We start from the raw sequence: 13,645 nt of genomic DNA, 5'->3' as shown, positions 1-13,645 counted from the left end.
AGAAGTACTGTCAGACCATGCCAGACAGCAGGATCCCTGGCCCACACAGCTCCCCGGGACTGACTCGAGAAATTAACTGTCACACACTCACATTTTCAGTCTCAATTCAGGATTTAGCAGACTACCCGCCTTCCTGACAAGGCAGCGCTGGCTGCCAGAGCCGTGCCCTGTCCAGCCGTGTTATTTGTTTCCCTGCCCCATCTCAGGGTCTCGCTGCAGGGTTTTGCAGAGGCGATGCACGTCGCTGTGCCGCCGCAGCTCTGTGTTCACGGCCGTATGCCGCGATGCTCGGGCCGCGTTCAGCCATGCAGCCAAGGGCTTCCCAGTTACTCACGTGGCATCATGCGATGTTTTGGGGCAAAAATATACAATTAAAATGCAGACAAAATTTATTTCTTCTTTTCTTTCTCACAGTAACGGTCTCTCCTACTCCTGAACCAGCAGACATTACCCCCCGTAAGTAATACAGCGTTACTCCGGCTTACGTGCTTGGTTGTCTGCTCAAGTTCTGATCATGTATTTACTGGCTCCCTGTCTCCACTGTGTGTATATCCTCATGGATTTAACCATGATGCTGCAGCAGCAGCATCTTCCAGGTGCTGTGGCTGATCGCCTCTCGAATGAGACCTGCAGGCCTCCTGTGGCTTGGGTATCTCACTGGGGTGGGTTGACCCTGGCTGGATGCCAGGTGCCCACCAAAGCTGCTCTATCACTGCCCTCCTCAGCTGGACAGGGGAGAGAAAATGCAATGAAAGGCTTGTGGGTCAAGATAAGGACAGGGAGAGATCACTCACCAATTACCATCATGGGCAAAACAGACTTGACTTGGGGAAAATTAATTTATTACTAATCAAATCAGAGTAGGATAATGAGAAAAAAAACCACTAAATCTTAAAACACCTTCCCCTCACCCCTCCCTTCTTCCCAGGCTTAACTTTACTCCTGATTTCTCGATCTCCTCCCCCCCAGCAGCACAGGGGGACGGGGAATGGGGGCTGGGGTCAGTTCATCACACATTGTCTCTGCTGCTCCTTCCTCCCCAGGGGGAGGACTCCTCACTCTTCCCCTGCTCTGGTGTGGGGTCCTCCACAGGCTGCAGGTGGAGATCTGCTCCCCCGTGGACCTCCCTGGGCTGCAGGGGGACAGCCTGCCTCACCGTGGTCTTCCCCACGGGCTGCAGGGGAATCTCTGCTCCGGCGCCTGGAGCATCTCCTCCCCTCCTTCTGCACTGACCTGGGGGTCTGCAGGGCTGGGGCTTTCACATCTTCTCACTTCTCTCTCTGCTGCAGTTTCTGTGCTGCAGCAACTTTTTTCCCTTCTTAAATCTGTTCTCCCAGAGGGGCTACCACTATCGCTGATGGGCTCAGCCTTGGCCAGCAACGGGTCCGGCTTGAAGCCGGCTGGCATTGGCTCTGTTGGACAGAGGGGGAAGCTTCCAGCAGCTTCTCACAAAACCCACCCCTGTAGCCTCCCCACCACCAAAACCTTGCCACACAGACACAATACACTCATGCCTACCCAGTGCTAGGACAATGTTTAACCTGCAGTTTTGTTTTCTCTCATGTCTGGATCAGCCCCTGCAGAAGACACGACACCTGAAGCAGCAGGTAGGAATGACTTTAGCTTTAGTAGAACTGGTCTAATGCTTGATCCTGGGAGTAAACTGATTCCCTCCCCATTAACAGCCCTTGTTTTGCTCACACAATAATGGAACAGTTACTGAAGCGTGGCTTTTACTTTCTCTTTGACAGTCCTGACTGAGTCCACGACAGCTGAAAAAACAGGTATTTCTGGTCATTTCTTGAACCATGGTGAGCAGTTTACTATTTTTCATGTGAGTCTTTAATGTATTTAAAATGTGGACAATGTTTAATTTCACATTTCTCTTCTCATAGTAACAAACTCATCCACTCTACCAGCCTCTCCAACTCCTGAAGCAGCAGCCATTGCCACTTGTAAGTAATGCAGCATTACTCTGGCTTACATCCTTAGTTCTCTATCAAAGTCATGACCTGATGATGTGTTGGCATGGCTCCCTGTCTCCACTGTGTCCATACTCTCATGGATCTAGTATTTTAACTTTGGGAATAATTCCTTTGGCTTCCATACAAATTAAGGGACAGAAAATGCTGGTGGTATTGATCTGGGAGAAATACTTGCACTGATGAAAGTACTAGGAAGGGGAAATCACTGGGGCAGACACACTACACCAACATAAATTTAAATTTGGTCAAGATGATCTCACTCCTAGAAAGTCAGCCTCCTTGCACTTTCAAAGTTGCATCCGCACTCGAAGTTGAGTCAGTGGGAATCCTTCTGACATTCAGTGGTATTTGGTTTGAACCTTAGTTTTCTACAATGGGATTTATCTTTTGAAAAATTTGAATTGCAAGTTCTGCTCATTAATTGAAAATATTCTGCCTCAGATGCTTAGATAGCAGACTAAGGTTTTCTTTTGAAGCCTGGCCCTATCAGCTACACATTGGTAAAGGGCACTCAGCTGCCTCAGTAAAACATGCATACTTGTGTTCACAACACACAGGACAGGAGACTAAACTTCAGCTGCAAAGCATGCATATGAGCATGGGACTGTCTGCCTACACAAAGGAAAAACAGAATTAAATCATATTCCCTTTAATGTGAGTAATATGTCATCTTTAGTATTCAAGCCCCTACACTTAATACGAGCCTTTTGTCCATGACAACTCTATCACTCAGAACTGTTGCTACTAACATTTCCTAGTCTTAATGCATTCAGCTGATTACAATGTATATTAATTGATTACATAAAAGCACACATTTTCCTAATTCAGTCTCACTACTTTTTTTTTTTTTAATTAAAAGCCCATCTGAAAACAGACCCAGCACCTATAAACCCAGGTAAGGTATTCTCATTCTTTCTTCTTGTTAACAATTTCTCTTCCTAAGGGCAGTATATGCTGGGTAAGAGATGTGAGCTGGGGAAGCCTGGCAGTTTAATGGCAGAGGGTGTCTGAGTGCAGAAGAAAGGGGGAAGCAGGAGAGGCTGGGAGCAGGCAGAGAGTTTCAGATGCCACAGCTTACCCAGGGACCACATGCCACTGATACAGGGGCTGGCAGCCAAACCATCCTTCCTGGTAGGTGTCAAGGGGTTGAGCTGGCTTATGTCTGCACCATTTATGGAAAAAACACATTTAAAACATCTGCCCGCAGCCTGCCAGGCTGCTGGCAAGTCAGACCCTGTGTGCCTGTTATCACGGTGAGCTCACCCTCTTCCTACGAGAGAATGGATGGGCAGCACTAACTTGTGTAACCTCGGGGTTGTAGGAGGGAGTAATGAGCTTTTAATGGTACACCATCAAAAAAAGAGAAATTTAGGTCCTCTCCATTCAGCTGCTATTTCCAGGTACAGCAGCAAGGCCCACATTCGCATTTGCAAAGAGTACTAGTATTTAATGCTGCATTTTGCTCTACGCTTACATATGGTTTATTAACATTGAATTTCTTCTTCTCCAGCAGAACTTACTTATCTGCCTAAATACACACGGATGATGTTACTAAGATTCTTAGCTGGCCTGTGCCAACCGATGAGGCCTGGGATCCAAAGTGTAAGATTACAAGGGTAAGTATTTATTCATGCGCATGAGGTGTCCCAGCCAAACTGGGGCACCCCAAATGTGGTTTTACACTGGGTTCTTACACCTGTCAAATGTTCAGTTACAACACGATTTGACTAATCGCTCATACCCACATTACCAATTACTAATCATAGTAAAACTTTGCAAAACAATTCTATTTCTGCAGCATCCTTGCTGCCTGTCTATTGATCCAGATGTCCCTGGAGTCAGTCTTGCTGGAGTTACTGATCTATGATGCCAGATGATGCTGGGAGAGTTTCAAAGACATGTCAGAGGGGCTGGGATGCTGGTGTTATCTCGCCTGTCCAGTGGAATCCTTCATGTACAGCTCTATGCTTCCACGAAGCAAAGTCCTTCATTCCAGGGCCAGGCTGTCCTTTACTTTGTTTTAATTAAGCATGATCAATACTGGAATCTCCAGTAAAATTCCCCTACCTCATTACATTACAGTTTATAATTAGAACTAATGTATATTAACAAAGTTAATACACTTTAATCCTCTAAAGACTGATTGATATAAGAGTTAGGGAAGGGAATTTTCATAACAGTGACCCCCAGAAGACCCTACACCAATGCCAGAGGCTACCATGCAGGGAACAGACACCTGAGCAACCCCTGATGCACACCTAGGATCAACTCCTATGCCATGTTTCATGTGCCATACAACAGCTGTGGCACAAGAAGGCTGGTAGGAAAGTATGGGTTTGAAATTACCATGTGCAAAGACGTTATCAAAATTATTTATGAAAAAAAATTTCAAAAATATTTTTAAAGATTGTTACCGCATGATGCCCCCCCCATGACTTTGTGAATGCCAAGACTCGGAAAGTTGATGTGGAACAGCCAGAGCATAGATGAATGTTATATTAACACCAAACCAAAATCATGTTTCTAAAGGTTCATTATTCTAAATTATATATTATCAACCTTCACCACTTCACACGCTTCCCCACCCCTCTTCCCTTTCATAACCCTCCCTCGTCAGGTCACTTTGTGCTGCTAAATGTGCCCAAAAGAAAGAGACTCTGCACATGGGTTATGTACAGCTGTGACACGCAAAGCGATGACGTATTCCCTCCAACATACAACTGAGAGCAGGATTTAACAAGCTGGGCATTAGCATGCTCACCACACCGAGGAGATCCCAACAAGCCTTTGCCAGCCAGGTGACGGTCAGGCACCGAAGGGTCGGTCTTCCTCCATGGTTCCTTGAAACAGACCTTCCACTGCGCTCAACTGTCTTCCTCCATGGTTTTTTTTCCCTTTAAGACTTTCTACTTCTCCATGTTGGTCTTTTCCCTCTTGAGTCCTTGAGCTACTAACTGAACCCGAATCAACAGTAACTGATTCATCAGTAATTTCACCTCTCTTATCTCGCATGCCTCTGCAGACTTTCTCACAACCAGGCAATGTCCTCAGCTGGGACCTGCAGTTGGGCCACATCAGGTGGCCCAGGATCCTCCCAGCATGGACAGCTGAGCCCTGTTATCCCTTAGGTTTCCCAGCTTTCTAGAGACATTCAGGAAAACATTTCTGCCATACTTTGCAGCTCCAAACTCCTAGCCCATCAAGCCATGACCTGTTCCAACACAGTGGAAGGATCCATTTCTGGCACCTTCTACCCCAGAAATACAAACTCTCTTGCCAAACCTCAACTGCAAAACACACAGGAATGCTGGTGGCCAAACGATAGCCACTGTTACAGAGTCTCCATACAAGGAAACTCCATCTAGATGATTTATTATCAAGTTTGCCTTTTATGATTCACCATCTTTTTCAAATTCAGAGAGGGCTTCATCATACTACATTCAGCCAAACCAGGATTTGTTTGTTTGTGCTACCCTCTACCGCACAGAGCCAAATCTGATGTTATTTACAGACACGTGTGCTCTATCCAAATCCTCATGATTTTATGACTGTGGCATCTGATTTAGTCAAAAGAGAGTAAGGATAATATCTCAACAACCATTTCAAAATAGTTCCTCACATGTGATTGACTTCATACGGACAACAACAAATACATCCACCAAAGATACCCACTCCTGAAACACATTTGAGTTACCTGCTTGCAAGGAGCAGCAGGCTTTTAAATGAACTAGCTATTAGGACAAGAACACACAGTTTTGTTAGTTGGCTTTTTATGCTTAATTCACCATAATATTCTGCTAGGGAAGAAGAATGGGTATAAATTCTAAGAAGGTATTTCACAAATTATATAAAAAAATTAGAGAAGGATATAGCATCCGATTAAAGGGGGTTTGGTTGATTTGGGATATGGAATTGTTTCTTCATACCTCTTCAGAAATTCTAAAGTTGAAATACAAAATAACTGGAAAGATAACAGGCCTACACAGTAACTCTTTCTCACATATTTAAAATGCCATCAGGTGTTTTATATTTATACATCTACATACGTGTGTGGTATATATGTTGTGTTACATATTATGCCAACATACATATTTAAGTTCCATATAGCTGCATCTGTGATCAGGAGTTCTGTGCTGTGAATTATGATTAACATCACAGTTAGAAATTTCTGAAGGAAAGTTTCTTTCAACCAATGAAACAAATGGGTTTTGTGACCACATCACAATTTTTGTATGACAATTATATGTGGGTTATTTTCATTTTTCTTTTCTCAGGTGTGTAAGGGACCCAACCTGTGGGAACTACTATTCACCAGGCAAGAGGATTTTCCGGTTCAAGTTCAGAGCTCCCATATACCAAAGAGTTTGCCTACAGTGCAAAATATTAGCATGCAACAGATACAGTTATTCTTCCCAACTCTACCAGGGCTATCTGACAAGAGGCAAAAGAAGCACAAGTGACAGCATCATTATTATTACTGTCCCCAAATAATAACAGCCCCAATAATGCGTCTTCTAATCATAACATTATGTTGATCACTTTTATAGGTGATCAGTGTGTTGCACATCTGCTGCTAATTTCTATAAAATGCATTATACCAGGGGGTGTAAATCTAAAGGTATTTTAATCTTAGCTGTACCTGTGTTCCTTAATTTTAGATCTTCTGAATCTATATTCCAGATTTGTAAAACCCTAAACTTCAGTAAATGCTCTCAGTGACAAAGAATGATTGGATCAGCTGGCTGATTTTTTCTCATCAAGACTTGTTTCTCCCTCACAGTTCTTCCAGTTCTCCCCATTGTACCAAATAACTCAAATACAGGGCATTTAAGGAAGATTAACCCGCATTACAGATGCACATGTCACAGTGCTGTTTTCTGAGCTCTCGAAGAGACATAAATGAAAGGATAAGCATCCCTCGTAACCAGTAATGTCTGAGCAATTACCTTAAATAGGAACTCAAAAATATTTGGAAAAAATATTGTACATGTATGGAGATACACTCTCTGCAATACCTATAAACTATTATAATCCTTCCATATGTCAGGTTTCATTACTGGAGATTAGAACTATAAAAAATTGTACATCTAAATTTACTTTATTATAAGCATTTGCTTCATCCTTTTTCTTTCAATAGCTGTTCAAGTGATATCACTTTGAGCCAAGAAAGTGTTTCTGCACTTTAATGTTAAATTGCCCTCCTTGGAATGACTTAGTGAAAAAAAAAATGGAAATTAATAATTTTCAGTTCATAATAGAGAAACACATTTTGCCAATTGCAGAACTGTACAGGAGTACAGCATTCATCTCAGGGAAAGAGATGAATTAAATATGGATATTCTGGTGAATTCAGCCTGTGAAAAGCATCTTTAAGGCCAATACTCAGTTTTCATATGGCGAGCATGTGCAGATTACTCAACCTCATAATGAGATGCCCTGTACTGAATAAGGAAGCCTAGCGTCTAGAGGCTGTGCCACACAAGACAAAAAAAAAATCCACTTTTTTCAGCAACTTTTCCTTTTATGCTTCATCCCTTCAAAAAAGGGACTAGAGTCATTCTGAAACTCAGCTTCTCCATGGATAACTTAGCCAGCTCTCAACTGCCAAAATCACACAGATCTCCCGTGAAGGCTCCAGATCTAATCTCTCACCTGGTGGTTAAGCCTTGGCATTGGCTGAGCAGGCTCACCGCCAAAACCCTCAGCCTGCACGACCATAATGCCCGTCCTGAGTCAGAGTATTTCCTAATCATACTTAGTTCATACAAAACTCTGTCACGCTGGTAACTCTGCTGCTCTGCTTCACACAGGTAATGATTTAAAGTGCTTGAAATCACATTTTCCCTGCTGTTGTACTCCCAGCTGCAGGCAGTGAGAGAAAGTGCCTGTAAATAAGTGTCACAACAGCTGAATCCTTGCTGCTTTGTACTAAAGTGCACACTAATTTCTTCCAAGGATCTGCTATAGTAAAACACCTTCCCTACAGTCATTCTCATCTTAAAGGACTTTCAGGAAGACTTGCTGGCCATTTTCTTTTGAGGTAGGAGAGGAAATGCAAAGCGGGCCATTAATATTTCAGCATTACCTGATATCCGAACACATCACACTACCTCAACTTGGGCTTAACACACAAGATTTGAAAACAGTTTGAACACCCAGAGACGAGATGGAGCTGCCAGCCAGCCTCAAGTGTGAGCACGAGCTCAGCCCATCAGAAACACTGGGCCACTACTTAGGGGTTTAGTCCCTTAATATCATCTCCAGCACAAGAAAATTTCCTAATCATTCGTATACAAGTAAATCCAAACAGTTTGACTACCAACCTGTAACTACCAGAGTAACTTACCAGGCTATCGTAGCCATAGGTATTTTTTTCTTGGTTCTGATGGACACAGCGTTGATTGGCAGGGATCCACACAACAGTTCACGCACTGAAGGCACACAAAATGGATGTTAGCATTTGAAAATTCCTTGCAAGTATGTGTGTGGGTTTAAGAAATGAAAGGCTATACAGAGTAAATGCAAATTTAGCATTTCCAGAAGCTAAAGCGAATTCAAATGCTATGCAACAACTTTATACATGTATTCAATGCCTCCATGTTTAAAGGCAGGATAAGTACATTGTCATGATGAAGAGAGTTGCATTCAAAATCCTTCAAGTGAGTTAAAAATCAGAGAGAATTGTAAATAAGGCATAGGTCTGAGATTAGAAATATAGGATCATTACAGATGCATCATATTTCAGTTTGTTTATAAAAGAAAAAAAAAAAAAGGGGTTGTACCAAAAAAATTGGTTTTATGGAAGGAAAGCACCTGGATCTGTTTCAAGAAAGTCTGCATTGCAATTTGACTTTTCTAGTAAACTTGCAAGAACACCTGTTTGCACAGCTGTAGGGTACCTGCTCTCTGTATTGGAAAGAATCACACAGGCACAGCACCAAACCAAGGTCAGGGTAACAGCACATCTGTGGCACTGGCACTATCACAACCTCGAGAAGCTTTAAAGATTGGGAATCCGCTGCTGCAGTAAGAAATAGCCTGGATTTCAAGAGCTTTGGTCCTTATGGAAAGACAGCCAAAGTAGCGTAAATACATTGGAACAGATACTCAATAGACTCGTGCTAGAAGGAATTGAGGCTCTTAGGACTGTGCTTGTCTCCTCACCTTGGGAAGGAAAGGCTGATTCCTTTTTTTGGTAGCTTCTACTGTGGGACTAAGAAACTTTTATCTGCAAAGTGGTTGCAGTGCAATCTTCTTTTAAACCTGTGACTAACATGAATCTGGCCTTGTTCATCCACAAATGTTTCAGCAATAGGAAATTATTACTTATGACAACTCTACTGTCACAGTCGCACTTTACAACCTGAGGAATCCTCAGGGAGGACAGGGAATGATTTGCCCAGTGTAATCTAAAGGGAAGGTGTCAAAATGAAGGTGAGAAAAACCAAGCTCCTGCTAAGCAGCACTAAGAGCAAACTGCTGAATGTGTCTCCCAAGGGAGTCTGTCAATCCCTTCCAGAACATTCCTGCTCACATCAACACACCCAAACAGACGCTCAATGAAATCAACTGAAAAACGTGCTTTGAACCCACGAGAGCCGACAAAAGCACAGTTAAACTTACTCCATGCAGTACATATTAAAAAAAATGGGCACACCTGTTACTTTCTCATTTATATCTGTTAAAAAGAAAACAGTAACTGAGAGATTAAGCCCTCCCTCCATGATACCATGTAATACGAGATGATTATGAAATAGCAGGGGGTATAAAAGTTGGAAAAGCCTAACCACCCTAGCTGCCATCAAAATGCAGGCACTCAGACAGTTCCTTCTCCTGCTTCTGTTCGCTGCTCTAGCTCTCGCTGAAGACAACTCAACTGAATACACGGGTATGGAAATCTAGTCTTTTTTTCACCTGTGAAATTTTATTAGGTTTTGCACAATAGGTATTGTATAGGCAACTGAAGGGAAAAAAATGTTAACATATCTCTAAAAGTGCATCTTCTTTTAACGTACTGCTGCACAATAGTAACACCCGAATGTGCCAGCGAGAGTTAAAAATGGTAAATAAATTTTAAAAATCAATATATGACTGCCTATGGCAAATTTTTAACTTAAGAACTTGATTTTTAAGAGATTTTTACTCTGGAACAGAAATTTGCATTTATAGATTAATACTATATCGGAGTAACAGGAATAAAGTGACTTAACTGGGAAATGGTTGCTTTTTAAAGGAGATTTGTTTATTTTTCCTTTGTTCAATCAGAAGCAATAAAGAGTCATGTCTTGCTTGATTTAGGATCACCATTCTGTGCTCAGATCAGCAATTTCCCTGATTAATGGTGGGTAGCTACTGTACAATAATGAAGTATTGCTGCAGAGCTGCTCTAGTGATGCTGGGCTACAGAACAGTCCAGAGGGATGGTAGGGCTGACCTTGTAATGCTTTTACAATTAGGAGGTTTCACATGCGACGAGAAAGGTCTCTCCTAAACCTTTCTTTTCCCTCTGGAGTTCATCAGAGAGTCTGACCTTTTTAACTGGGACTGCATACACCATATAGGAAATTCTTCCTGCTGTTTTAGACTATTATTTTTAGATTAATATTAAAGGAGAAAGGAGATGTTATGCTCAAACTGGATTATAAACTTTCTCTAAAGTTTCCTATACAATGGCCATTACTGCAACTACTTCATAACTTATTAAGTGACGCCAGTGATGTCAACCATGGTCGGTTTGTGTGGTTTTTCACAAAAGAACAGGGTTGAAGTCCAGCTAGCCCCACATCCTGAACCCAGAAACAGTCGACAGAGAATGCTCAGGCAAGAATATGCATACAAGCCTGCATAATACTTCCCCAGAATACTCTCCCAGACACCAGCAAATGTGGTTCAGGACTTCTGAAACAGAGGAAATGCTCTTTATGTTTAATAGTTACCAAAGGCTTTTTCTTTCATGGATTTGACTGTTCTGTGTTTTACTTTTACCATCCACATCACCCTGCAGCAAAGATCCACGTGCAAAGAGCCAGTTCCTTTTGTTTCAAAACCACAACTGACTGGTTTCATTCCAGGCCACTGAGTTACTGTACTGGAAGAGAATATTTCATATTAAAGCTCTCCATCAATTTACAGACCTCTAGCACCTCTGTTCCGCCCTAGTTCTCCCCTTTCTGACCTGAAATACTTCAGTCCATTTAATTATTCCTTGTCTGGAAGCTATTCTGAACTTTCGATCATCTTCATTGCCATTCTCCAAAGCTTCTCGTGTTTAGCAGTACCTGTTTAGAGATGGAGGATGAGAATTGTATGCAGCAGTAAATACACAGTAATCCTACACATACTCCTTCAGAAGCTCAAATCCGAAAAGTGTTTTTGATTCCCTGGGCGTAGGTTCTCAAATGCTTTTAAGTCAAGGGCTGAATGTCTGACCTGGATTCAATGATCTTTAGGAATCGAGTGTAGGGGGAAGACCAGAGGCTTGAAGCGCTTGTGGCGACAAACCTTGCTGAAGAGTCTTGCTGAAGTGTCCTATATGACTTGGCATTTCCAGTTGTGCCACTGGCTTCATCTGTGATATGTGTTCCCCTAACTACCCTTTTCTCTGCTACTAGGAAAATTAGGATAAAAAGTATTTTCTAATATTCTTTTACTATTTGATTCATCAGGTTTCATAAACTGCAGTAATATAAATGCAAAAAAATAAATAGTACAACATTTTGCATGTCTGTTTCACGATGGACAGTCCCAGAGTCTTTGCATAGCATAGGATGAAACATTATCACAAGAGGAAACTTGAGATAGATCCTTGCAAGCTGATTTTTGTTGTTGCTGTTCTTCAATAGGTGTACCTCGCTGCGGTGCTTCACTTCATGAGCTCAACAAAGCATTAAAGATTCAACTAAAAGCAAATGCAAACTGTGTCTGGCAAATTCAGAGGAACGTAAATCAAACAATTAGGCTCATTTTCTCCCATTTTAAGTAAGTATTTCCTCCAGATGCTTTTGTACTGTTTCATTCCATTAGAATACAGCACAGAATAATTTTGTGTCCAAATATTTCTCTGTATTGAATCTGCATTGTGGACTCCAATGAATCGTAGGATGGTTTGGGTTAAAAGGGACCTTAAAGATCATCTAGTTCCAACCCCCTGCCATGGGCAGGGACACCTTCTACTAGACCAGGTTGCCCAAAGCCCCATCCAGCCTGGCCTTGAACACTGCCAGGGATGGGGCAGCCACAGCTTCTATGGGCAACGTGTGCCAGTGCTTCACCACCCTCACAGTGAAGAACTTCTTCCTAATACCTAATCTAAATCTGCCCTCTTTCAGTTTAAAACCATTACCCCTTGTCCTATCACTACAGGCCTTTGTAAAAAGTCCCTCCCCATCTCTCTTGTAGCCCCCCTTTAGGCACTGGCAGGCTGCTCTAAGGTCTCCCTGGAGCCTTCTCTTCTCCAGGCTGAACAACCCCAACTCTCTCAGCCTGTCCTCACAGGAGAGGTGCTCCAGCCCTCTGATCATCTTCGTGGCCCTCCTCTGGACTCGCTCCAACAGGTCCATGTCCTTCTAATGTTGGGGACCCAGAGCTGAACGCAGGTGGGGTCTCACGAGAGCAGAGTAGAGGGGGAGAATCTCTCTTGATGCAGCCCAGGATACAGTTGGCTTTCTGGGCTGCAAGCACACATTGCCGGGTCATATTCAGTTTTTCATCCACTAATAACCCCAGCTCCTTCTCCACAGGGCTGCTCTTAAATCCACTCATCACCCAGCCTGTATTTGTGCTTGGGATTACCCCAACCCATGTGCAGGATGTTGAGGTTCGCACAGACCCACCTCTCAAGCCTGTCTGGGTCCCTCTGGATGGCATCCGTCCCCTCCAGCGTGTCGACTGCACCACACAGCTTGGTGTCACCGGCAAACTTGCTGAGGGTGCGCTCAATCTCACTGTCCATGTCACCAACAAAGATGTTAAACAGCGCTGGTCCCAATACCGACCCCTGAGGAACACCACTTGTGTATCTATCTACGAGCCTGTGTATCTGTCAGTGAGCTTAGGTAGTTCTCACTGTGTTTTTTCAATAGATTTGCTCCTTCTTCAAGCTGTGAAACAGAAAGTATTAAAGTATATGATGGTCCCTCAACAAAGTCACCTCTTCTTGGACAAATATGTAACAACACTGATGCAGTCCCAGTACTTCAATCGTCTTCAGCCAGTTTAACTTTTCATATAACTACAAACTCCATGGCTTTCACACGGAACTTCTTTGTCTTCTATTACTTCTTTTCACCAGAAAAAAGTAAGTTGTTAAATACCATTTGAATTGCACCATTAAAAGAAACGTTGCCATTAAGGGAAAGTTTAGGACTGCAATTACAGACTATTAACAGAATCTTTAATCAGTCTCACTCAGTCCTTCAGGCCTTAGAGAATGGTGTGGGGGAAAATCAGTGAAAGGAAAGAGGCAGCAAAACAACAGCGCACTTGCAGAGAGCCTAAAAAGTTAAATTTTACTCAGAAAAAATGATTGCAAAGGCAGGATTATGGAACTCTACTTTTACTTACAGGCTTCTACTAAATTTACTCAGTTTGCAAATATTATAGCGTTTACCCAGAAAGAGAGTACGAACACGTAGTCAGAACTCCTGCCGAGTACAGGTCAC

At 42.7% G+C, this 13,645-nt stretch overlaps 1 protein-coding gene across 1 annotated transcript in view; it reads left to right on the top strand.

Annotated features, from left to right (window-relative positions):
• CUZD1 (CUB and zona pellucida-like domains 1) overlaps positions 1 to 13,645 on the top strand; it is a 34,102-nt gene that overhangs the window by 13,594 nt on the left and 6,863 nt on the right. The window contains exons 8-9 of the mRNA XM_010582021.1: positions 11,828 to 11,963; positions 13,067 to 13,281. Coding sequence (XP_010580323.1) covers positions 11,828 to 11,963; positions 13,067 to 13,281 — 351 coding nt within the window. The remainder of the gene's footprint in view (positions 1 to 11,827; positions 11,964 to 13,066; positions 13,282 to 13,645) is intronic.

This window comes from Haliaeetus leucocephalus, unplaced genomic scaffold (assembly GCF_000737465.1).
Source record: "Haliaeetus leucocephalus isolate CR32 unplaced genomic scaffold, Haliaeetus_leucocephalus-4.0 Scaffold830, whole genome shotgun sequence".
Classification (NCBI taxonomy): Eukaryota; Metazoa; Chordata; class Aves; order Accipitriformes; family Accipitridae; genus Haliaeetus; species Haliaeetus leucocephalus.
The sequence above is the reverse complement of the archived record's forward strand: the minus strand, read 5'-3'. Positions and strand labels throughout refer to the sequence as shown.